Source organism: Equus asinus, chromosome 15, assembly GCF_041296235.1.
Source record: "Equus asinus isolate D_3611 breed Donkey chromosome 15, EquAss-T2T_v2, whole genome shotgun sequence".
NCBI lineage: Eukaryota > Metazoa > Chordata > Mammalia > Perissodactyla > Equidae > Equus > Equus asinus.
This window is the reverse complement of record NC_091804.1, coordinates 21,740,227-21,763,051: the sequence shown is the minus strand read 5'-3', so window position 1 is coordinate 21,763,051 and position 22,825 is coordinate 21,740,227. Positions and strand designations below refer to the sequence as shown.

At 49.3% G+C, this 22,825-nt stretch overlaps 1 protein-coding gene across 1 annotated transcript; it reads left to right on the top strand.

Moving 5' to 3' along the window:
- The first annotated feature begins 5,208 nt into the window (after positions 1-5,208).
- Positions 5,209-11,087, top strand: C15H20orf202 (chromosome 15 C20orf202 homolog). The gene is made up of 2 exons (XM_014845089.3): positions 5,209-5,365; positions 9,075-11,087. The coding sequence occupies exons 1-2, from the start codon at positions 5,300-5,302 to the stop codon at positions 9,306-9,308; spliced, it is 300 nt and encodes a 99-aa protein (XP_014700575.2). The 5' UTR covers positions 5,209-5,299; the 3' UTR covers positions 9,309-11,087.
- The last annotated feature ends 11,738 nt before the right edge of the window (positions 11,088-22,825 follow it).

Sequence of the window (22,825 nt, the reverse complement as noted above, 5' to 3'; positions counted from 1 at the left end):
AGACCCACGTTCCAGTCTCTGCCAGAGCCTGCACCGCTGCAAGGCAGCTCAGCTCCGCGAGGGCAGAGCCCTGTCTTCTCGCACTCGCGTGCCCTTCTCCCTGGGCCAGCACAGGCCTGGGACACTGGAGGCGCTGGGTTAGCTGGGAGAGGATGGGCCCCGGAAGAGAGGGGCGGGGAGCCTTGATGGAGCTCCCGCTGTGTGCGTGTCCCTGAGCGGGGCTTCTTGTAGGCTATCTCACCCGCGCAACAGCTTGATAACTTGGAGCTCATTCACCAGGGGCGGGAACTGGGGCTCTGATCAATCAGGCAACTTGCCTCAGAGTCACACCGACGGCTAGCTGGGGCCAAGGGACACGCTTCCCACTGTCCCATTCTGCTTCACCAGAGTCTCCACCACCCCATCGGAGTCAGGAGCTGCACTCCCCTCGCATAGGACGTGGGACTGTGTACTGGATTCCGGGGTGTCAGGCGGGTGTGCGTAGGACACACGTTCATGGGGCCTGCCTGAGACATGGACAGAGTAGTTCTCATCTTTTGGCTAGGGCAAGTGGGCTCCTTTAGCTCTGCTCCTGGGTCCGACTCCTAGTCAAGGGCTCCATCCACCCTTGGGGCTGCCCCCTCTCCTACCTTGGGCACCTGAGCCCTCACCCCCACTTCGTAAAATCCAAAGGAGGGGTATAGAGCAGAAGGGCCGGAACACCCGTGTACAGGACACTCACGTCCAGTCATGACGTGACTCAGGTGTACAGAGCACACATGGATGGGACAAGTTGTAGGTTCAGTTTCCCCAGAAGTAAAGCCAAGACAGGAATTTGAGGGCGAGCGTTTTCTCTGGGAGGTGGTCCCAGGAAGCGCGATAGAGGAGTAGGGAGGTGAAACCCGGAAGCGAGGGCTTCCAACGTACCGTGGGCGTGCCGGTAAGCACACGACTGCCCTGAGCAACTGGGGCTCAGTCCTGCTGGACTGCGGGTTGTCCCACCTGAGAGCTGAGGGAGTGGAGGTATTTATCTGCCAACACCTGTTTGTCACGGTTGAGGGCTGCTCCCAGCGCTTCCAGCCTGTCCTCTGACAGCTCGAGTGTGTTAATTAAGCAGAGTCAGGTGTGCTTCGCGGTAGGCAGCCTTAGACACGTGGAGAAGGTAGGTGTTGAGGGGATGCGGATGGGGCCCTGGCAGCATTTGCTATAGGACACAGGGCACAGGGCATGTGTTCAGGACCCAGGAGGACACAGATAGAGGGCACAGGTGGAAGACAAATGAGTGGATTATTGGCCTTGATCGTCTAGGCCAAAGGGAGGGCCCACTGGAAGGGGATAAACAGCCACAGGAGGAGAGGTGGCGCTGGGACCCCCACGCCTACATCATGGAGGATGCACTCCATCCTCATGCTCCCTCTGGCTGGGTGACTGCAGGTGCTGGCATGGTAGGACGGGAAGGTGGGCAGCTTCTCTCTGCTAAACTTCCACCTCATCTGCATTTTACAAAGTGGGGATGAGGGCTAAGGTGCCCAGGATAGGAGAGGGGACAGCCCCAAGGATGGCTAGAGCCCTAGACTAGGAGTCAGACACAGGAGCAGAGCTAAATGAGCCCACTTGCCCCATCCGAGAGATGAGGATGACCGTCCATGCGTCTCAGGACAGGTCACCTACTACTCTTGCATCTCAGGGTCCTGTCTGCCCAGTGAGCTTTGTGGAAGTCCTCTCTGCTGTGGACTTCACAGAGCTGTTGTGAGGAGTAGATCAGGTCACGAATGAGAAAACACTTGGGAGAGAATAAAACACTTAAATATGTAGATGGGGATTCTGGAAATGGCCTCAGTGGGGAAATCACAAGACCTGGCTTCTACTGCTATTATTTTTAGGACATTGGTTTGACTCCTGTAATAAAGAGACCCAAAATAATAACATCTTCAATAAAACAGAACTTATTTATCTCTCATGTAAAAATATACTTGGCAGTTAAGGCTGACATGGTGGCTTCACCAATCGCAAGAGACCCAGGTTCCTTCTAGCTCGTTGCTCTGCCATCCTCCACCTTTTGTTCCAAAATGGCTGCTCCAGCTCCAGCCCTTAGGACTACATTCCAGTCAGCAGAAAGAAGTTGAGGGGAAGGGGCGGGAACCCTCCTCCTTCCTTTTAAGGGCACAACCCAGAAACTGCATACATCACTTCCATTCACATCCCATCGGCCAAGATTTAATAACATGGCTACACTTACCTGCCATGTAAGGGAGTCTGGGAATGTAGTCTTTTGCTACATGTGAATGGGAGACGGGATATTGAGGGGCAACCTGCAGCTTTTGCCACAGCTGCTGACTTGCTTGGGCAACTCACATCTCCATCTGAGCCATAGTTTCTTCAATTGCAGATTCCTTTTTCATTCATTCATGCTACATATATATGAGCCAGACTTGTGGCACAAAGTACAGTTTTTGAACCACTTGATTGCTAATGCATCTTCTAAGTAGCTAGACCATAGGTCCCGTGAGGTAGGTGTGAGGTCTTTCTTGCTCACTGCCGTACTCCCAGCATGCAGTGCAGGGTCTGGCACTTGGAATCCATATTATTAGCTGCCCATGGATGGCCATTGTGGCTTTTGTATTCAGTGAGAACGTTTTTCCTTACTCAGGAATTGAAGTTCTTTCTCTTTCCAGGCCTCCACCACCCCCCCATCCCCCTATGCCAAGCCTTTCTAAGTCTGTGGAGTAAAACGTGCTCTGAGCCAGAATCCTAAGAGTGGGATTAAAAATAAAGGATGGTGCCTCAAAATAAGTTAACCACGAGAAATGGCTTCCCAGGCTGGTTAGGCGTCAGTGCTGAGGGCCAAGGACAAGGCACCAGACGCCTGAAGATCTGAAGCCTGACTCAGACCGTCTCAGCCAGCCCACACGCTCAACAGCAAGAGTGGACAGTGGTTTGAAGGCATGGAGTTTTCGAGAGGTTCGTTACACAGTGTCCTTGTGACAATCCAACCTCGCTGTTGGGGGCAAACTCTAATTCCCCGAGAGAAGCTCTGGGTGGATCACTTGGTCACCACCCAGATCACAGCTCCTTTCACGCCAGTCACCCACAAACCGATCACCTCCCTCCTGCCCAGTCTGAAGGTGGCTGCCTCTGGCTGGGGCACCCATCTCTGATCCAGGCAGTTGTCCCATAGTTACAGGGTCATGTGACACAAAGCCCGGTGACCTGCCTAGAAGAAATCATTTCTGGCCTTTGTGTTCAGAAGGGGTGTGAACATGGCAGGTGAGTTTCTCAGATCTTCTTTGGTTCTAAAGAGTGACAACTAAACTAGGAGAAATTGCACATAAAATTTTCTATGCATCTGGCAGAATGCGTCTCAGGATGGAAACCCCAGGGTATGAAAAATGTGATGTTTCTTACAACTCATTTTAGTAACTATTTTGAGCTTCATTGTGCCTAAGATGGAAAGGATGAGGCCCAAGTTCACAAAGAAAGTTTGGTAGAGCTGGAGTTAGAACCCAGTTGTTCTGGCTCCCTATACAGTGCCCCTTTCCTGCCCGGTCGGTCTCACACTTGGAAGGAGCCCCAGGTGCCCCTCTGAGCCACTGGAGCCCCTTGTCCAGCCTCCCTGGTCATCTGGGCTGTCCTTCCACACTCCACCGACTGCGTGCCCACTGCTTGGAAGAAAAATCAGCACACTTTCCTCCTACTGAGACCCAATCAGCTTCCCTGTGTCTCGTACCCTCTGCCCTACTCTATCTTCTGGAGCTACACTACATATATACTCCTTTTTCTTTAATTTATAAATACTTGCTATAATTTTTACTTCTATAAATTCCATTTAGTTCTTTTTCAAACCTGCCTTTTTAAAATAGTGTCTTTTTTCTGATGTTTTTTATTCCTTCTTGTATGACTTTAATTCTTCTCAAAATACTTTTTTGTTGTCTTCCTCTGAAGTTCTTGGGGTGAGGGTCTGATCCTGCTGTTGACGGTGTCCGCTGCCTCTCACTCGCGGTGCATGATTTCCCCATGTGCTTCGTAATTTTGGATTGTGAGCTCATCTTCAGGGGAGCTGGATCTGTGCACGGCTTGTGTGGCCTGGATGGAGGGCAAGTCCCTCCAAAACGAGTTGTGTTTGTTTTGCTGGTCACTTCAGCTCCTTCTCTGGAATCACTTTGTTAATTCTTAGTTTGGGTTCCTAGTTCCTGTGGATAGAAAAAATTGTTTTAAAAAACCTATGTGAGCATAGCTGCTATTTATTTTCATCATAATACTAGTTTGATTATGGTTTGTTTCCATCCACGATGATGTCAGATCTAGGGAAGCACAGCGTTTGCCTCTCTGACTTTGGGCTGTGTCCCCAGTGCCTAGAGCAGAACTTGGCACACAGTAGGCACTCGATAAGTGTTTGTTGAAAGAGAGAGTTAAAGAATACCACCCACTTCATAGTGTGTTGTGAAGAATAAATGGTGTGTCAGTTAGGCTGAGTTCACCCAGTTAAACAGTGGGCTTATCGTCTCAGCCAGCAGGCAGGCTCTGTTAGTGATTCTCTGACTCCGTGATTTCAAATGCCACTGCAACTTTTCTCGGCTTTTATCTTATGGTTGCAAGATGGTTACTGCAGCTCCAGACATCACATCTACATTCAAGGTATAAGGAAAGGGAAAAAAGGGGGAGTAAAGGGTGAGCATCATCGACACTTTTCCTTTTATCAGGTAGGTAAAAGTTTTCCTAGAAATCTAACCGCAGATTTCTATTTAGACTGCATTTACTAGAAATGGGTCATCCCAGAAACAAGGGGACTTGGAGAATGAGCATTTCCCTTTCTCTAGACTACGGATAGGCGAGGGAGGGAGGAAGGGGACTGGGGACACAGACGCAGCATCTGCCTCAAGCGAGATTTTATATGTATACACGCACACATGTAGCTACACGCACACACATATATGCAAAGCTCGTAGAGCAAAACAAGCCTCGGAAAGGGGCCTCTGTTCTCATAATAACTGTTATTGTTGTCATTTAAAGCTTTGCAGTCTCTGTGATGCTGTTGGCATCAGGTTTCAGATTCTAGAACCCACAGGCACTGAGGCGCCCATATCCCAGCGGTCTCCCTCCTGCCCTCCCTCCTTGTTCTGTTCAGAGCACTGAAGCCCTTTAAAAAAAAAAAGAACCTACATTTTCCAACGTGAGCCACTTTGGTGCTCTCATTAACTCCATCCTCAGTGACTTGGCCAGATCCCGCTCCCAGCCTGAAGCAGGTGGGAGCCTATACAAGTCGAAGGTCCCTCAGGCCCATCACCAGGTCAGCGTCAAGCTCTCTCCCAAGGACACAGAGATGAAAACAGCAGAGAAGCCAACCTTGAATCTTGGGCAGACCCTGGAGTGGCTGAGAAAGGAGCTGGTAAGGCTTTGCATTTCTTTTTACCTGACGCCTCTACCCCATATCTTCCAAGGTTCCCTGGTCCCCTCTCCCAGGTGCCTCTTTGGCTGGGGCAGAGGCCACAGGCTGGGGTGTAGGCCCCGTAGGCATCCCTCTGGGACCAGGCAAGAAGTGCACAGTTCCCATCTCAGGTGCCGGGATAAGTAGGTCGTGGCCTACATAGGAGGCTCTGGGTGCAGTGCTTGCCAGACTGGTTTCAGAATGACACCGAGTCTTGGGTATGTGCCCAGCTCTGCTGCTGTGTGGCCTCTAGCAAGTGGCTTTACCTCTTTGAACCTGTTTCCTTATCATAACATGGGGATAGCGATGCTACCAACATCGCAGGGCATATTGTAAGAATTCGGTGAAGAGATGGTGTAATTCACTTAGCGTCTCCTTGGCACATCTGCGTTGGCTGTTACAATCCTGACCCAGGGGGACACAGAGCACACCCGCTGTCTTAGCCTGGATCCTCTAGAAAGAATAGGTTTGCACAAAGACTGGGCTGCTCACACTTTGTTTGGAGGTGGAAGCCCAGGGTAGTGAGAGTGAGGGAAACAGGGACTGGAGGCAAAGGCCAGGGCTTTCTGAGGTGGGGCATTGTGTCCCCAAGCTGGGGCTACTTCAGAGGGAGCCCTAAAGAGGGCCAGCGGCTCCTCAGCAGCTAGTTTACCTGGCCGCCGGATTTCCCTGCAGGGTTGGAAGGAGGATCTGCTCCTTGGAGGAGAGAGAAGGAAGAGGAAGCTTGTCTGCCCCGCTCACTCCTGTCTCTGTTTCCTGTTGGTACAGGCCCAGCCAATGGGGCCTGAACTCTCCTGAATTTACGAGTTACGTTAGTTGGTCCCTCGGTGGCTGCTCGGGGAGCCAGGCCTTATACCTCTCCTTGCAGTGTTTTCTCCAAGTCCAAAGTAGAGGGGTGCCCCAGAGTGCGGGGACACCAGCCAAGAGAGAGAAGGTGGTGGCTCGGGGAAGCTCAGAAGGCACCCAAGGTCTGTGTCCCAACATGCCAGCTTCTTCTGGGGAGGGACAGACAGGATTGTCCAGAAATGACCTTTCTGGGTTGCCAGGCAACAGACCAGCTGGGCCCCAACCCTGTCGTCACCCCGGGGTAGGGGCCGACCCGGCAGGGCTTCTGGACCCAGGGGACTCCAGCAGGAGCTGCAGCTTGTTACTGTCCTCAGGCATCTGGAGGCGGGGCGTCTGGAGGCGGGGCATCTGGAGGCGGGGCCGTGGGCCTTCCCATGCTCCCCTAGGCGCGGGCTGCTCACACTGAGACTGCTAGGTGCCTGAGCCCAAAGTGCCGATTTCCACCTGATAAAGCACCTCCCCCCACCTAAAGAGGGGGCACAAGGTGAGGGCGTGGGGGTGTCTACCTGGGGCACAGCCTCGCAGGCCCGAGCACCTCCCTCCACGTGATGCCAAGAGATGGGAGCCTGAGCCTCTTCCTGCTCATCCCTGACTCGGAACTTCCCAGTCAGCCCATTCTTCACTCCGACACGTGGAATTTACAGGACTCCGTAAGGGGCCCTCCGGAGCACAGCCAAGAAGCTCCACTTGACCATCAGGAAAGGACTAGCCCTGGACAGTCACCTCATGCAGCAGATGAAACAAATTGGTGACAATAATGAGTGCCCGCTACAGACCGAAGTCCGCGCTCTCCCTCCTCTCCTGGGGTCCTGTAAGCCCCAAAGTCCTGGTGGGATCTGAGAGCTCCAGCCGTCTGGTGACGAGGCAAACCAGGCTGATGGGGCGGTGGCAGTCACTCCGTAGGAGGACAGAGCTACACAGTTGGAGACAGCACACCTCCCTACCTTGGAAGCCACTTTGCTCAGGGTTTCCAGCCCTCACAGCCAAGGCACCGAGTCCCCTACCGCCCCTCACGCTGGCCGCCTCACTGTGCTGTCCTCAGAGCACCTACCCAGAGCTGGCACCAAAGGCTGGACGGAAAAAAACGTGGGAGGGAAACCCCAAAATTGAGAAAACCCAGACTTACCGTTTTCCCAGGAATTAGGAAGGGATGGCCCTGGGGTCCTCGAGGTGCAGCCTGAGGCATCCCAGTGTGCTCCGAGGGGAAAGGTTCAGCTGCCACCTTCAGCCTTCTCTGCAGCTCTCTTCTCTCGGCAGCATGACCACTGCTGGAGGGGGCGAGGGGGCTCCATCTTCTATTCCGCAAAGCAGTTTGTCATGCAAATAAAAAAAAAACTTTTAATGGAGAAATCATCTTAGTAATTATCTCTTGGAGAGAGCAACAGACAGACAGACAGACAGAGGGAAAACGCACGTACGTCTTTGGCTGTGCCTCAGGCGGCTTCTGAAGGGAAAACTGCTCTTCCCAGGGGCCGCCTCTGGGGGTGACTGAGCTGTGGCCTGGAGAGGGAGGAGGTGGGGGCGGCTTCACTATACGCCCTTTTGTAGCTTTTAAGTTTTGTATCATGTGTAAGAATTACCTAGTCAGAAAAATAAAATCTTAGCATTTCAAAAGAGAAAGCGAAAGAGAGAAAATGTATGGGAATAAAAGTCCGCAGGGAAAAATGGGAGAAGGAGCGGAGATGAGTGAGTGAGAAGAGTGAGTGGAGGGTTCTCAAAGTTTTGGTCTTACGACCTCTTCACGTTCCTAAAAATTACTAAGGACACCAAAAAGCTCTTGTTTATGTGAGTTATAGCTATCAATATTGACTGAATTAAAAGCCAAAACCCAGAAATTTTTAGTACTTATTTATTAAGGCATTTAAAAAAATAATAAATTCATTACATGTTAATAATATTTTATTTAGAATAACTATATTTTTTGAAGAAAATATTTAATGAGCAGAGGGGCACTGTTTTACATTGTTGCAAATCTCTTTATCGTCCCCTTTAATAGAAAACGACTCGGGGAGCCGGCCCCGTGGCCGAGTGGTTAAGTTTGTACGCTCCGCTCCAGCAGCCCAGGGTTTCATCGGTTCAGATCCGGGGCACGGACCTAGCACTGCTCATTGGGCCATTCTGAGGCAGCGTCCCACCTAGCAGAGCCAGAGGACCTACAACTAGAATCTACAACTATATACTAGGGGGCTTTGGGGAGAAGGAGAAAAAATAGATTGGCAACAGATGTTAGCTCAGGTGCCAATCTTTAAAAAAAAAAGAAGAAGAAAAGAAAATGACTGGATTCTCATCTTCTGCATTCGATCTGATGCCATATCACATGTCTCATAGCTTCTGGAAAACTCCACTGTCCGCTCATAAGAAGATGAAAGCGAAAAGGACAGATAACATCTTAGTATTCTAATGAAAGCAGTTTTGACCTCGCTGACCCCTGAAAGGGTTTTTGGGACCCGAGGGTTTCCCAGACTGATGCTGAGCACAGTGTTCTAAGGGCTCCTTAATACCTATGAAAGGATTTGTGTGCTATAGTGAGGATTAAAGCAGATAGTGGGGTGGTAAGTAAGAATGGTAATATTTAATAACGATGATGATGAAGATCATCACTCACCTGGGTAGTTGAGCACGTCGTATTCTAGAGGGTGGGCCAATTCCTTCAGTCCTCATAAGAGCCGTGAAAGGGAGGTGATTCGCCTTCCACTGTGCAGATGAAGAAACAGGCTGTGGTGGACACGGCTTCTGCACGGTTGTGCGCTTGTCCCCGATGAGACAGTGACGAGAACTTTCTGGGGAAGGTCCAGCCCCCTCACAGACTTGTTCTCTCTCCTAGGCTGAGATGCAGGTCCAAGACCAGAGACTCCTGCTCACGCTGAGACACCTTCACAGTGTCCTGGAGGAGCTGCGGGCAGAGAGTGCCCACTGGGAGGATGCCAGGTCCAGCGGAGGGGCATCCCCCATTAGAGCTCGTGCAGGCTCTGAAGGCAGGAGCCGCCGGCCCAGCTCCTCCAGGGAGCTGGCCCAGCTCCTTGGAGGGGTAGACAGCAGACGAAGCTCCCTCCCTTAACTGGCCAGAGGTGACCCTGGGCTTGAGCCCTCCCACCCCTAATCTAAACTTTGTGGTGATGTTGGGGGAGAGCACTGGAATGGGAGTCAGGAAGCCAGGGCTCTGGGTTCTCCTCTGCCCTCATCTGCTGTGTGTCCCTGGATCCATCACTCAACTTCTCTGTGTCACTGATTCCTTTCCTGTCACTTATCAGGTTTTTGGTGAGGCACAAATAAGTTATTAGATGTGAAAGTGCTTTGAAAACACAAACTTGTCCCATGGCTTCTGGCAAGCACTCAGACGGTAATCCTATCCTTGTGATAGGATAGTGAATTTCTCACTAAGTGATTAGTAAAACAGAAAGAGCTCAGTGTGCAAAGATGTTCATCTAGTGTGGCCATGGTAGAAAACAGACACCCTCCTCACTCTGCCCCCTGCGAGTAGTGACTTGATAATTGTTTTCTGTCTTCCTAGAAGGCTTTCTCAATCCTCTTTATCTGAAAGCAGCAGGCCCTGTCACCACCTGGTCGTAGGGATGGGCATGTGACCAGGCCTGGCCAATTATAATTCCTGGTCACCCTAACAACATGATTGACCCAGTGGGTGGGCATGTGACTCAGCAGGGCCCATGACAGCCCTTCCCAGGGGTTGCTATCTGGACGCTCTTTCTACCACAGTTGCTAAGCTCGGGCTACCAGAGGCCATGATCCCTGTCAGGTGAAGAAGACCTGTCTGCAGTAGGAAAGAAAGGGGCTGCTCTTCAAAGAGAAGGAGAGAGAAAGCCGCATGAGAGATGGGCAGAGAGGAATAGTGCTGGCTCTTCTTCATCCGTGGTTTTAGGCCCCAGTTCTGTGAGTTTCCACTGCATTCTTTCCAGCCACTGAAACCAGTAAATTCCATCACCACCCACCACCATACACACCAATTTGTTTTTGCGTAAGCTGATTTGAGTAGGGTTTCCCTCATTTGCAACCAAAACGGTCTTGAGGAATACAATCCAGATGTTCAAAAGAGCAAAGAAGAGAAATGATGAAGAAAACGGCATTTCACTCACTCAGGGTTGGCAATAACAGCCCTGTGACAGCAGGCAAGGGGGTTAATGAGGGGAAGAACACTCAGTTGTGTGGGGACTGGAGTCACAACTTCGAGAAATTACATCTGCCTGTAGAAAGACTTCACAATGGAGCAGGTGAAAATAAACATGTCCTGGGGTCACCACGGTCCGATTATCGGTAGACCTTTTTATTTTTGAACATCCACTTGCATGTTGTTAGAATACCATTTTTAATAGCCTTGAAAAAGTGAACCCATTGAATACAGAGGCAAAGGGCAGGGGGTGCGTTATCTGTACAATGTTTATAGTCAGACTAACCTGGGATTTTTATGTCATATTTGATAACATTGAAAAAACACTTTTCTGTTTATCGATGGCCGAATGGATAAACAAAATGTGGTATGTACATATGATGTAACATCATTCAGCCTTAAAAAGAAAGAAATTCTGGCACATGCTACAGCATGGATGAACTTTGAAGACATGCTAAATGAAATAAGCCAGTCACGAAAGGACAAATAGTGTATGGTTCCACTTACGTGAGATACCTAGCGTAGTCAAATTCATAGAGACAGAAAGTAGAATGGAGGCTGCCAGGAGCTTGGGGGAGTGGGGAATTATTGTTTAATAGGTACAGAGTTTCAGTTTTGCAAAATGGCAAAAGTTCCATGCATAAATGGTGGTGATGGTAGCATAACAATGTGAATGTACTTGATGCCACCGAACTGTACGCTTAAAATGGTGAAATTTATGTGATGTCGTATTTTACCACAATGGAGACTAAATAAATACTTAAAAAAAAAAATACCTGCTCTGTGGTGCTGGGGCTGGAGACCCACACATGTCTGTGTTACCAGCTGCTCAGGGTTAGGCTTTGTTAGGCTTTGCCAATAAGCAGGTCGGGGCTGGAGAGACAGTGCAGGCCTGGAGGCCGGCGAAAGGACTTGCATCTTTATCATTGTTCTTTGTAGCCTCCTGTTCCTAGGAGCACCACCTAGCAACGCTTCCTCACCTCACAGCAGCAATTCCTCCCTGAGGCACCAGCCAGCACCGATTCTCAGGGCTCTAGGTCCCAGCCCCGTGGGGCCCTTCCCCCGAGCTCAGAGACACCAGCTCAGAAGGCCCAGCACCTCCTCCCCTGAAGTCTGAGCTCCTGCCCTGCTTGGTCCTTCCCTGTGCTCCGAGACACGAGCCCCCGCTGAGCAGAGCTCCCTTCTCAGATCTGTGACGCTTAGCCCCGCAGGGTCCTCCTCTACGTTTTTTGGTTTTAATAATTTCAGCCTCTTCTCTTTGTTCCCTCAGCCCTGGGGGTGGTAGGTGCTTCATGCGAGCACCGCCTTCGTTATATCTTAGAGTTCTTTTTATAACCTTTCGGACTCCCAGTTAACTTTATACCTAGTTAGCAATTCTTTATGTTCAATTCTCTCTGTTAAAATAACTGGGGGGATTTCTGTCTCCTGTCTGTCTCTAACTGACCCAGTTTTTAGATATTATTACCAATGCTGCTGTAATCATTTTTGTTCCTGACACTCCTGCCCCCGTCGCCTCCTCCCCCACCCTGTACAAGTGCAGTCATGCGTTGCTTGACAACAGGGATGCAATCCAAGAAATGCGTTGTTAGGTGATTTCGTCGTCATGTGAACATCACAGAGTGCACTCACACAAACCTAGATGGTATAGCCCAATGCACACCTAGGCTCTGTGGTACTGATCTTATGGGACCACCATGGTATATGCAGTCTGTCGTTAACTGAAATGTCGTTATGTGGCACATGACCGTACAAGAGTTTCTCTAGTGTACGTAGTAAAGAGTTGTATTGGAGGTGTGTAAATGCTTTGGTTTACAAGAAACATGTTTTCCAAAGTGAGCCATTCACTTACACTCCCACATGCAATGTCTGAGAATTCCTGTTGCTCCATGTTCTCGTTAATACTTGGGATTATCAATCTTCTTAATTTTTGCCAATATAATGGGTGCATAATGGTATCACATTACATCTTAACTTTCACGTTCCAGATTACAAATCTGGTTGTTAACCTAAATTCTAATTCCAGCTCCATCACGTACTTACTTTTTGATCTTAGATATGAGGAAATTGATAAAAGAAACCTTAACTAAATTGGAGTCTGGAAGGCCTGTTGGAGGAGCTGTCATGCCCTGACATCCATCACCAATTACACCAAACAGTAGGAAAAGGACACTTGTATCTTGGACAGGAAGTAAAACGACTTTGTTACTGAGGAAAGATTTCTCTCATTGACAAGCAATGGCCTGTCAGTGAGAAAGACCGCAGCTCAGCCAACGAGAAGCTCTCGCCGCCCTGAACTTTTATTTTCCTCCAATGGGTTTTCATCTAGAACAGCTCCTTCCTACTCTCCCTTTTTTTTTCTGTAAAACAACTCCCTTTTTTTGTTTTCTGGATTTGCCTATGGTTTGCCATAGCATGCACCTCCAGAATTTCAATTCTTTTGGCTATTCCCAAATAAACTCATTTTGAGATAAAATAATTAGCAAATTTGCTTTTTAAGTTAACTTATAAGTTCCTCAACTTCTCTGAGCCTCAGTTACCGCTTCTGTAAAAAAAAAAAAAAAAAAAAGAAAAAGAAGAAAAAGGGATAATAGTATCTTGCTCAGAAGATTTTTGTACAGATTAAATGAGATTATGCATATACAGCACTTTACACAGCACTTGGCATTGCAAAGGCTACTAAATGGCAGCTTGCCGTTATTGCTGTGTGATTATATACTGATTTGTGAAACTATGACTTACAAATAGACAAGCTTGTTAGCAACCATCATCGAGAGAGATATCTGCCTGGCCATGCAAAGTAGAAATGACATTGGTTTCCCATGCCCAGTGCCAACCACTAGCACCCTCTGCCTCTCCCAGCTTCCCACAGCTGGGCCCCCAGACCAAAAATCCCTGCCAACATCCCGTCTACCAGTCTGGGAAGACAGATCTGGAGCCCTGAGCCTGCCCCTCTGCTGGGGCGTTTGTTGTTCTCCAAGACCCCACATCTGGAGTAGCAGGTTGGAGTGAAAATGACATCCTCAGTGTGGGTTCCTAGAGGGCTGGGCTGGAAATCATGTCCATCCAGACAGTCAGCGAGCACCAGAGGGAACATGTGGATCGTGGGCTCAGGGAGGAAAATCCAGAGTTTTCTCTGCTAATGCAGCAAAAACAGGACTCTACACCCAGGCTTACATCCAAGGGTGAGGAAAGGAGGGCACACAGATGGGAAAGGAGTGATGAGGTCAGAAGCTAAAAAATTGGGAGCAGGAAGAACAGTTCAAGATGTGACACCTAGAGAGGGTCAGGGCAGGCAGTTCAGGACTTACGCTGTGACTAAGAGAAATGATCAGACGACCTTTACGCAGTGCCTGCCTCCAGTCCTGGGCCAGGCGCAACACCTGATGGATCCTGTGTGTTCTGGCTGTATCCTGGTATGTAAGAAACTGCCCCCAAACTTAGAGCAATGGTCACTTCCCTATTGCAACAACCATTCCTTAGCGTAGTAGATCGTATTTCCCAAGGCTCTGGGGTTACCTGGGCTCGGCTGGTGGTTCTTGCTAGCTCTCTCAAGTGGTTGCACTTAGATGGTGCCTGTGGCTTGATCAATCTCAAAGGCTCATTCACACGTCTGGCAGTGGACATTGGCTCTTGCCTGGGACCTTAGCTGAGGCTGTCAGCTGGAACACCTATGCGTGACCCCTCCCTGCGGCCTAGGCTTCCTCATGGCATAGTGGCTGGGTGCCAAGAACAAGCATCCAAAGAGGGCCAAGAAGAAGCTGTATAGGCTTTATGACCTAGCCTTGGAAGTCACACAGTGTCACATCCACTGCATTCTATGCAGTAAATGCCAGGCAGTAAGGCCAGCTCATATTCAAGGGGAAGGGAATCAGACTCCACCTCTCAATGGGAGGGGTGTCAAAGGATTTACACACATGTTTTAAAGCTACCACACCATGTAAAGCTAGACATGTTTCTAGTGTGGCGCACCGGCCGCAAGGAACAGGCACCAACTCAGGTGGGGCTAATTGTAAAAACGGAGGTAGAGTGATAAGAGAAGCAGAATCTCATCAAAATGCAAGAGCAGGAACTCTTGGAGGTGAAGGGTAGGTCTGGACCTACAAGAGTTCCGTCTGTTGCCCCGGTATCGCGGTGTTTCAGTGTGTGACTGAGAGGCGGGCTCGGCTCTGCTGCTGTGGCAGACAGACCTTGAGACCTCAGTGCCTCCACGCCACCAAAGTCACTTCCTTGCTCACACTACATGTCTTACGCATGGGGTGGTCAGGGAATGTGCTCCTGCTCAGAGATCCAGCCACCATTCACAACGTCACCAGATGCCACAGCAGGGAAGATACATTTGGAAGATACATTTGGAGTCACTGGCTCTTTGACATTTTAGCCAGGAAGTGCTATATATCCCTTCTGCCTATAGCCCATTGGCTAGAATTAGTCATGTGGTCCGTGCCGGCAGGGGCTGGGAAACGTGGGGAGCAGAGGGAGCATGTGTTGAGTCTCACCACATCAGCCACAGGCTCCGTTCTCTCTCAGCAGACCAGCTTCCTCGTCCTGTCAGAGCAGGGTCCTCATCGGTCTCTACCACGGCCTCAGAAGCTCCTCAGATGCGCATTAGAAATGCCAACCCCTGGGCCCCACCCAGGCCCACGGAATCAGAGCTTCTGTCCACAGTCTGCATACCCCCACTGCCCCAGAGAAGTCTGAGAACCAGGGCCGGAGGGTGATCTGCATAGACTGTCCTACCTAGTCTGTCCTACCTCGTGGCTTCAGCTTCCTTTAACGCTACCTGGGCTTTACTTTCTGGTCTTCTTTCTGCATCTTTCCAGTTTCCACTCCCACCGCTAAAGATTTTGCTCTCCCGCTATTTCTCTACAGTGTCAGTGTCTATAGAAAGGGATCTGATTGATCAACTCAACTTTGACACCTGGACACATCACAGGTTGTTAGCATAAGGTAGGTTCACTTTCTCCTCCTCCTCCCTCTCTGGCCCCTCCTCCTCCTCCTTCTTTTTCTCCATCACCATCATCGCTACATAGGTCATATAATGTAGTGATTAGGAGTGGAGGCTTTGACACCAGGCTGCGTGGATTTGAATCCCAGGTCTGCTACTTATTAGCTCTGTGGCCTTAGCCATAACAACTTTTCCTGCTTCAGTTTGCTCCTCTATAAAGTATGGATAATAACAGAAATTACCTCATAGGGCTAATGAGCACAGGCAATGATTCAACATATTCCTAGCACAGAAATTTTCACTATTGTAATTAATGATAACAGTACCATTTTTGAAGTCAGGAGAACATAGCGGTTATAAGTACAACCCGGAGCCTCATTGCCTATGTTCAAATCCCAGCTCTGCCATTTACTAATTACGTGCCCTCGGGCAAGTCATTAAACTCTCTGTGTCTCAGTTTCATCATCTCTAGAACAGGAATAATAGTATTTCCTGTCTCCTGGGGTGGTTGTGAGGAACAAGTGAGTTAATGCACGTAAAACATTTACGACAGTGCCTATCATCTAACAGAGGCTGCGTGTGAGCCACGTAAGCTATTCATTAGCATTATCGGTCATCCACCCCAACCACTGGCACCGTATGAAACACTGAACTCAACAGCTCTGCAAGGGTGATATTATATCTCCATTTTATGGAGGAAGGAATTGATGTTTAGTGGAGCTCAGTTGCCGAAAATAATGCAACAGGTAAATGGCTGTGGTGGCACTAAATCTTAGATGTAACTTCTGCCTAAGCAGAGCTCTTACCCACAATATGGTGTTCCTCCTTGGGCAGCAACAGCCGGGGGAGGAGTGCCATGGGAGGGAGGAGGTGGGGGTCATCAGGCTCACATGCCCCTCCCCCTCCTCCTGGCGGGGTCTGGGGCAAGATGGTCTCCGCGTGGTCCCTGTGCCTCTGAAGGGAACTCAAAGACATTTCCAGAACAACACCCTCTGGAATCATGGTTAGTAAGCAGACTCAGAATCTGGGTGTCCCCAGTAGTGTACCCCCTTGCCTGCTCCCAGTATATCTTGAGCCCCAGTTCATGGATGGGGTTTCTGCCCTGCCTCCACCTGTCCTGTCTCTGTCCCCCCGGGGCCACAGCTCTGCTCCTCTTTCACTGGGCCAAAGTCAAGGTGTAGGCCAGACTGCACTTCCTCAGGGGGCTCCAGGGGAGAATGCGTTCCTGGCCTCTTCTAGCTTCTGGTGGCTGCTGGCAATCCTTGATTTGAGACCCCATCACTCCCATCTCTGCCTCTGTCTCCAAAAAGCCTTCTCTCTGAGTGTGTAAAATCTTCCTCTGCCTGCCTCTCACTGAGAATACGTGTGATTGCATGTAGGGCCCATCCGGATAATCCAGGATAATCTCCCCATCCCAAGATCTTCATCACATCTGCAAAGACACGCTCCCCGACTTTTCCCCTCTTAAAGTAACATTCACAAATTCCGAGGATTAGGATGTGGGGGTCATTTTTCAGCCTGCCACAGTAGGTGATCCACAAAATGGAATTTCTCTCTTGTTCCTTCTGGAAATCATTCTCTGGCCAATGGACAGGGCTAAGAATTTCGTATAGCTGGAGATTGCCTTGGGCCCTGTCAGAAGAAGGAGAACACATGCTTGTTGAACATGTAGTATGCACAGGCCCCAAAACATATCACCTGGCTAGGATGTACGCATTAATATTCCCATTTGACAGAGGAGAAAACTGAGGCCCTTTGAGATAATAGAAAATGTCTATTGGTCTTTGCCCCTGGTTCCTGGCACAGGGCTCCTGAAACTCTTGTAGATTCCTAAGTGATAAGAGCACCGGAAGCATCTTTCGTTCTACTGTTCTATTGACTCTGGTGGGATCCTGGAGGGCTCCTGGGAAGGGGCTGGTCACCAGAAAGACTAAGCTGTGATTAGAAGCTTGGAATTCTCAGCACGCCCCCACCCTCCAGAGAGGGGAGCAGGGCTGGAAGTGGAGTTTTTAATTGATCATGTGAGAAAGCCTCCTTAAAAATCCCAATAGTAAGGGGTTTGGAGAGCATCCAGGTTGGTGAACACACCCACATACCAGGGGGGTGACAAACCCCAACTCCACAGGAACAGAAGCTCCTGTGCTTGGGACCCTCCCAGACCTTGCCCTATATGCCTCTTCATCTGGCTGTTCATCTGTAGCCTTTACCACATCCTTCAATAAGTGGATAAACGTTAAGTGTTTCCCAGAGTTCTTTGAGCCGCTCTAGGAAATTAATTGAACCCAAGGAGAGGGGAGTGAGAACCTCTGATTTGTAGCCAAACTGGCCTGAAGTTGTAGGTAACCTGGGGACCACTACTTGCAATTGGCATCTGAAGTGGGGTGGGAGTAGTCCTGTGGGACTGAGCCCTTACTCTGTGGGATCTGACACTATCTCCAGGTAGACAGTGTCAGAACTGAGTCAAATTGTAGGACACACCGCTGGTGTTGTGGAGAACTGCTTGGTGTAGGGAAAAAACCCTACACATTTTGTGACTAGAAGCGTCAGAGGTAAAGTGTTCTGTGTAAAAGTGGAGACACACACAGGAGGAGGAGAACTGGGTTTTTCCCTACTCAGGAGGGAGATACTAGGTTTTTCTATTCAGGCCCAAAGAGCAATGGCCAAGGAAGCAAAAGCAGGACAGTTGAGAGCAAATTAAGCTGGTGGTTTGAAGCTCCGTCTTTGGCAAACGTTTTTGCGATCCTTACTGAGCGCTGTCAGAGGAGGGTAACTACTCTGTGGGTGGGCGCCACCTGGTGTCCATGCAGAGTAATTCTTCCGGGAATCAGCCTGCACTGGGCTGCAGGACCGGCTCCTCCACCGCCTGCTTTTCTATTATGGGACAGCTTTTTGGGAGGGCCGTGGAGGATGAGGCTTTTGGACCCTTGAGATCTGGGTTTGAATTTCAGCTCTGCCACTGACTGAGTAACCTGTGGCAAGTCACTTCTTCTCCTCTGATCCTCCATTTAATCTTAACTCTAAAATGAAAATGACACCCCTCAGAGGTGTGGAGAGGATCTTGGGAGAGGACTTTATAAACTGGGCATAACTGGAGGCAATGGAAAGAAGCACTGTCTGAGCTCGAACAGGTCTGGATTCATTTTTAAAAACACAATCATGTGCCTGCTGTATGCCAGGTAGTATTCTGGATGTGAGACTATAGCAATGAATAAAAGACAAAATTCACGTAGTTAACATGCTAGCATTCCAGTTTCTGAGTCACTCATTCATTCATCTATAAATATTTTTCTAATACAACTATGAGCCAGGCACTTTCCTAAGCAGTGGGCGTAGAGGGAATGCAATATGGCCAGAGCACAGGGGAGCCACGGGATAGGGTTGGGCAGGAGCGGACCAGGTTTTGTGAGGCCTGAAGCTTATCAAATTTAGGGTATGCCGCTCTTAGAGAAAAAGAATACAAATTCACAAATACAGAACTATATTCTTCTTTTTTTTAGAATGACAAAAAGAAATAACAAATTACAAAACTTTTAAAGCTGACCAATATCATAAACATCATACAATCTAGAAACATCATATTTTTATTAACTGCATGATACGGCTCTATAAGAATTTTTCTCTACATTTTTTGCTGTGTATTCTTTGATTATCTAATCATCAGACAATGGTTGTGTTGTCTTTCCATTAAGAAGATTATTTGGTCTCTACAAGATTGATTAACTTTTTGTGGATAGTTTAAACAATTTTCTTTACGTTGTAAAGCTTAATGCTATGTAAATTTTTAGGATTATTGTCCAATTTGGGAAAGCCTCTAAGTTTCTTTTGTATATGAGCTGTAAGTCTTCTCATATAGCGACATTTTAAGTACTCTTTGAGGTGACAGCACATTAACCAGTTTGTTGTCAGTCTCCCCCCAAAAATCTTCATCCATGTCAGTATTTCACGTCAAAGTCTTTTCCCAATGTATTTATATAATTCACTCCTTTTAATTAGTTACTATCAAACAACCCAAGTCTATTCATTACTTTAATTTGAAATGTATCTATTCCTCTTAATGAATTATTACTTTTGTTACCATCTGCAGGCCATTTCATGTGTAAGCACCAGACATAGCTAGGGCAGAAATGTTAAGTAAGACATGACCCCATACAATGAGATCAAAAGACACGCAACTTCCCACGTGAACATACTAGCTGTTTATAGTACTGCCACGTGTTCGCCACATGGCCAACAAACACAGGACTCTGATATCTGTAGTTTGTGCAAGTCCAACTAGAAAGGAAGAAAAAAATGTGCCAGGCATTTATAATTGTATATGCTGCACTGCCAAATATATTTCTGACTGGGAAGAACCTCTGCTGTAATTAGGCTTTGCTGAGAATTAAATCCTCTGCTTATAGTTTACTATGTCTGGTGATTGGGAGAATTTTCTTCTGGCTCTGTATGTTTCAAATCTTGTTTCCCACCCACTATGTACACACTCCTAATGCTGGGCACTAATCAACGTAGGCCCTGCCCCTTCATGTCACAGCGCAGGAGTATTCCTGGAAGCCATTCCTAGACTAAGATGGACAGCAATGACATCACTATAGATGAGAGTGACTGTGAACCATATAAATGGATCTGGCTGTCTTAGTCTTTTGGGGGCTGCTCTAACAAACCACCATAGACTGAGTGATTAAACAACAGACACTTGTTTCTCATAGTTCTGGAGGCTGGACGTCCAAGATCAAGAGGCTAGCATATTCGGTTTCTGCTGAGAATCTGCCTCCTGGTCCATAGACAGCTGTCTTCTCACTGTGTCCTCACTCAGCAGAAGGGGCAAGAGAGCTCTCTGGGGTCTCTTTTACAAGGGCACTAACCCCATTCATGAGGCCTTCACCCTCATGACCTAATCACCTTCCAAAGGCCCATCTCCTAATGCCAACACACTGGGGCTTAGGATTTCAACAGATTAATTTTGGGGAGACAGAAACATTCAATCCAAAACACCTCTGAACCTGAATTAAACGTACACCTAACTCAACCCTGCCTTAGCTGCATCCTTCAGGGACTCCATTGCCACCAACCTAGTGTGATAAAGGAAGAGTTGGAGTGGAAAAAGATGTTGGTCTTAAAGGATTACAGTTAAATATGCTACCTCTGCAACATTTACAAAAACATATGCCCTGGTGAACATTTGTTATGTTTCTCCCTGGGCCTTGGAGGGGCCCTTGCTGGCATGGGCCCTGAAACTGAAGATTCAGGATTGTCCAGATAAATCCAGCCATGTGAAATGAAGCTGGAATAATAAGTGGGAGACCATGCAGGACCCTGCAGTTGTTAGTAGGGAGTTTGGGTTTTATTCTGAGAACAACAGGAAGGGCAGGGGGTAATGTGATGTGATTTATATTTTCCAAAGACCCCTCTTGGCTTCAGTGTGGACAATGAGCTTAAGGGAGGCAAGTGACACGAGGGAGACTGCTGAGGATGCTGTTGGGCCTTTCCCAGCGGAAGGGTGGAGCAGGTAGAGATAGTAGGAAGTGGATAGATTAAAGTCGTATTTGAAGGTGGAGGGATGGGCTTGCTGATGGACTGACATTAAGGTAGAGGTGAGGTTGGCATCAAGGATGTCTCCCAGATAGCTGCTTGAGTGGTCGCTGTGACACCATTCCTTGAGGTAAAAAATGGGAGCTAAACCTGAGTTTAAATCCTGTCTCTACCCTTCCCCCTAGGTGACCCTGGACAGGTCGCTTTTCCTCTCATGGCCATTTCCTCATTGCAAAAGGGAGAGGACTGGTAACTACCTTGTGAGGTTGCTTGAAGAGTAAACGAGATAACCTATCAACAAGGAGACTGGAATGTTATCAATAGCTATGTACTAGATGCCATTTCTGTTCCAAGATTTATTAGGATTTACTATGAATCTCATAGGAGGAAACCAGCCTTGGATCCTCATGCCGTACTATGACTTTTCTTAGATTCTAACAGTTGGCTTTGACTATTGAAAGCTGCCAGGCAGGAAAATATTTGCTGTCCTCATAGGGTGGGTCAATGTGAATGATCTTTTTAACAACGACAGTAATTATAACTAATATTTATTGAGTACTTATTGTTGCTAGCTCTTTACATGCTCCATCTCATTTATCTCTTACAACACCTATGGCACAGGTACTTTTATTATCATGATTTTGTGGAAATTAATAGAATCCTTAACTAAATTGGAGGCAGGGAGGCCTGTAGGGGGAGCTCTCACCCCTTATCACCATCATCAATTACCTCAACCGGGAAGAGAAGCACTCTCCCATCTTCACGGCAAGTAAAACTACTGAACTACAGCAGGAAGATTTCTCTCTCCACCCAGCAACAGCCCAGCCAATGAGAAATGCCTCAGCTCAGCCAATGAGGAGCCGGTTGCCACCCCCAACCGTTACTTTCCCTCGATGGACTTTCTTTTAGAAGAGACCCTCTCTACTCCCTTGTTTCTCTATAAAAGCAAGTTTCCCTGTTTTCCGCCATAGCATGCACAACCTGAGTTGCAATTCTTTTGGCTATTCCCGAATAAACTCATTTCGAGGGTAAAATAACAGACGAATTTGCTTTGAAGTTGACAATTTGCGCTTTACAGATGAGAAAAACTGAAGTTCAAGGGATTAACTTCTCCAGGGACCTATTAGCTAGTAAGTGGAAGGGACAGGACTCCATCCTAGGGATGTTCAGAAACCAGGCAGAAGCATCAGACATTACCACCTTTCAGTTATTCTGTAGGGCACAAGCCCGCCCCTGTCACCCCACTGCGCAGGCGAGGTCCAAGGTTGGAGGTCCTAGAGTGCAAGCACCACGCCTGGAGACCCTGCTAAGAACTGGAGCGCCCAGCCCCTCCCCCGGCCCCATCCCCTGTCGCCCCGCCCCATCCCCTACTCACGGCCACGCCACGCCCCTCCCCCAGGCCTTGGACCTCCCAGCCGCCTGCCGCTCCGCCCCGCCCCTCTCCCCGCCGCATCCCCTGCGTGCCCCGCCCATCCCTTGTCGCCGCGCCCCTCGCCCCGCCCTGCCACCGGCTCTCGGCCCCGCCCCGCCCCTCTCCCCGCCGCATCCCCTGCGTGCCCCGCCCATCACCTGTCGCCCCGCCCCTCGCCCGCCTCTCTCTCCGCCCCATCCCCGCTTGCCCCGCCCACCGCTGTCGCCCCGCCCCCTCACCCCGCCCCACCCGTCGTCCCGCCGTGCGCTCCCCGACGGCGAGCGGCTCAGGGCGGGCAGCGCCTCAGACCTCCGCGCGGCTCCTCCTCCGGCCGCCGCCCCGGCGCGCCTCTCCTCAGACCCGACGCTGAAAGTAGGGTGCACCCCGAGGGGCCGGGCGGGACCCGGCGGCCGAAGGCGGGCTGAGCGATGAGAGCCGCGGCCACGCGCCACCCAGCGCGCGCCCCCCGGGCCCCTCACGGGCGCGAGCCCCGTGGACCTCGCCTGAGGGAGAACGCCGCAGCCCACGGCCCGGGCTGGAGGCACGACCCAGGCGCTCCTCCCCGAC

Bases quoted from the DNA above. Each gene is read 5' to 3' on its own strand.
- C15H20orf202 (XM_014845089.3), top strand. From the start codon at position 5,300: ATGAAAACAGCAGAGAAGCCAACCTTGAATCTTGGGCAGACCCTGGAG. The intron at 5,366-9,074 runs GTAAGGCTTTGC...TCTCTCTCCTAG, and splicing joins AGTGGCTGAGAAAGGAGCTG to GCTGAGATGCAGGTCCAAGA.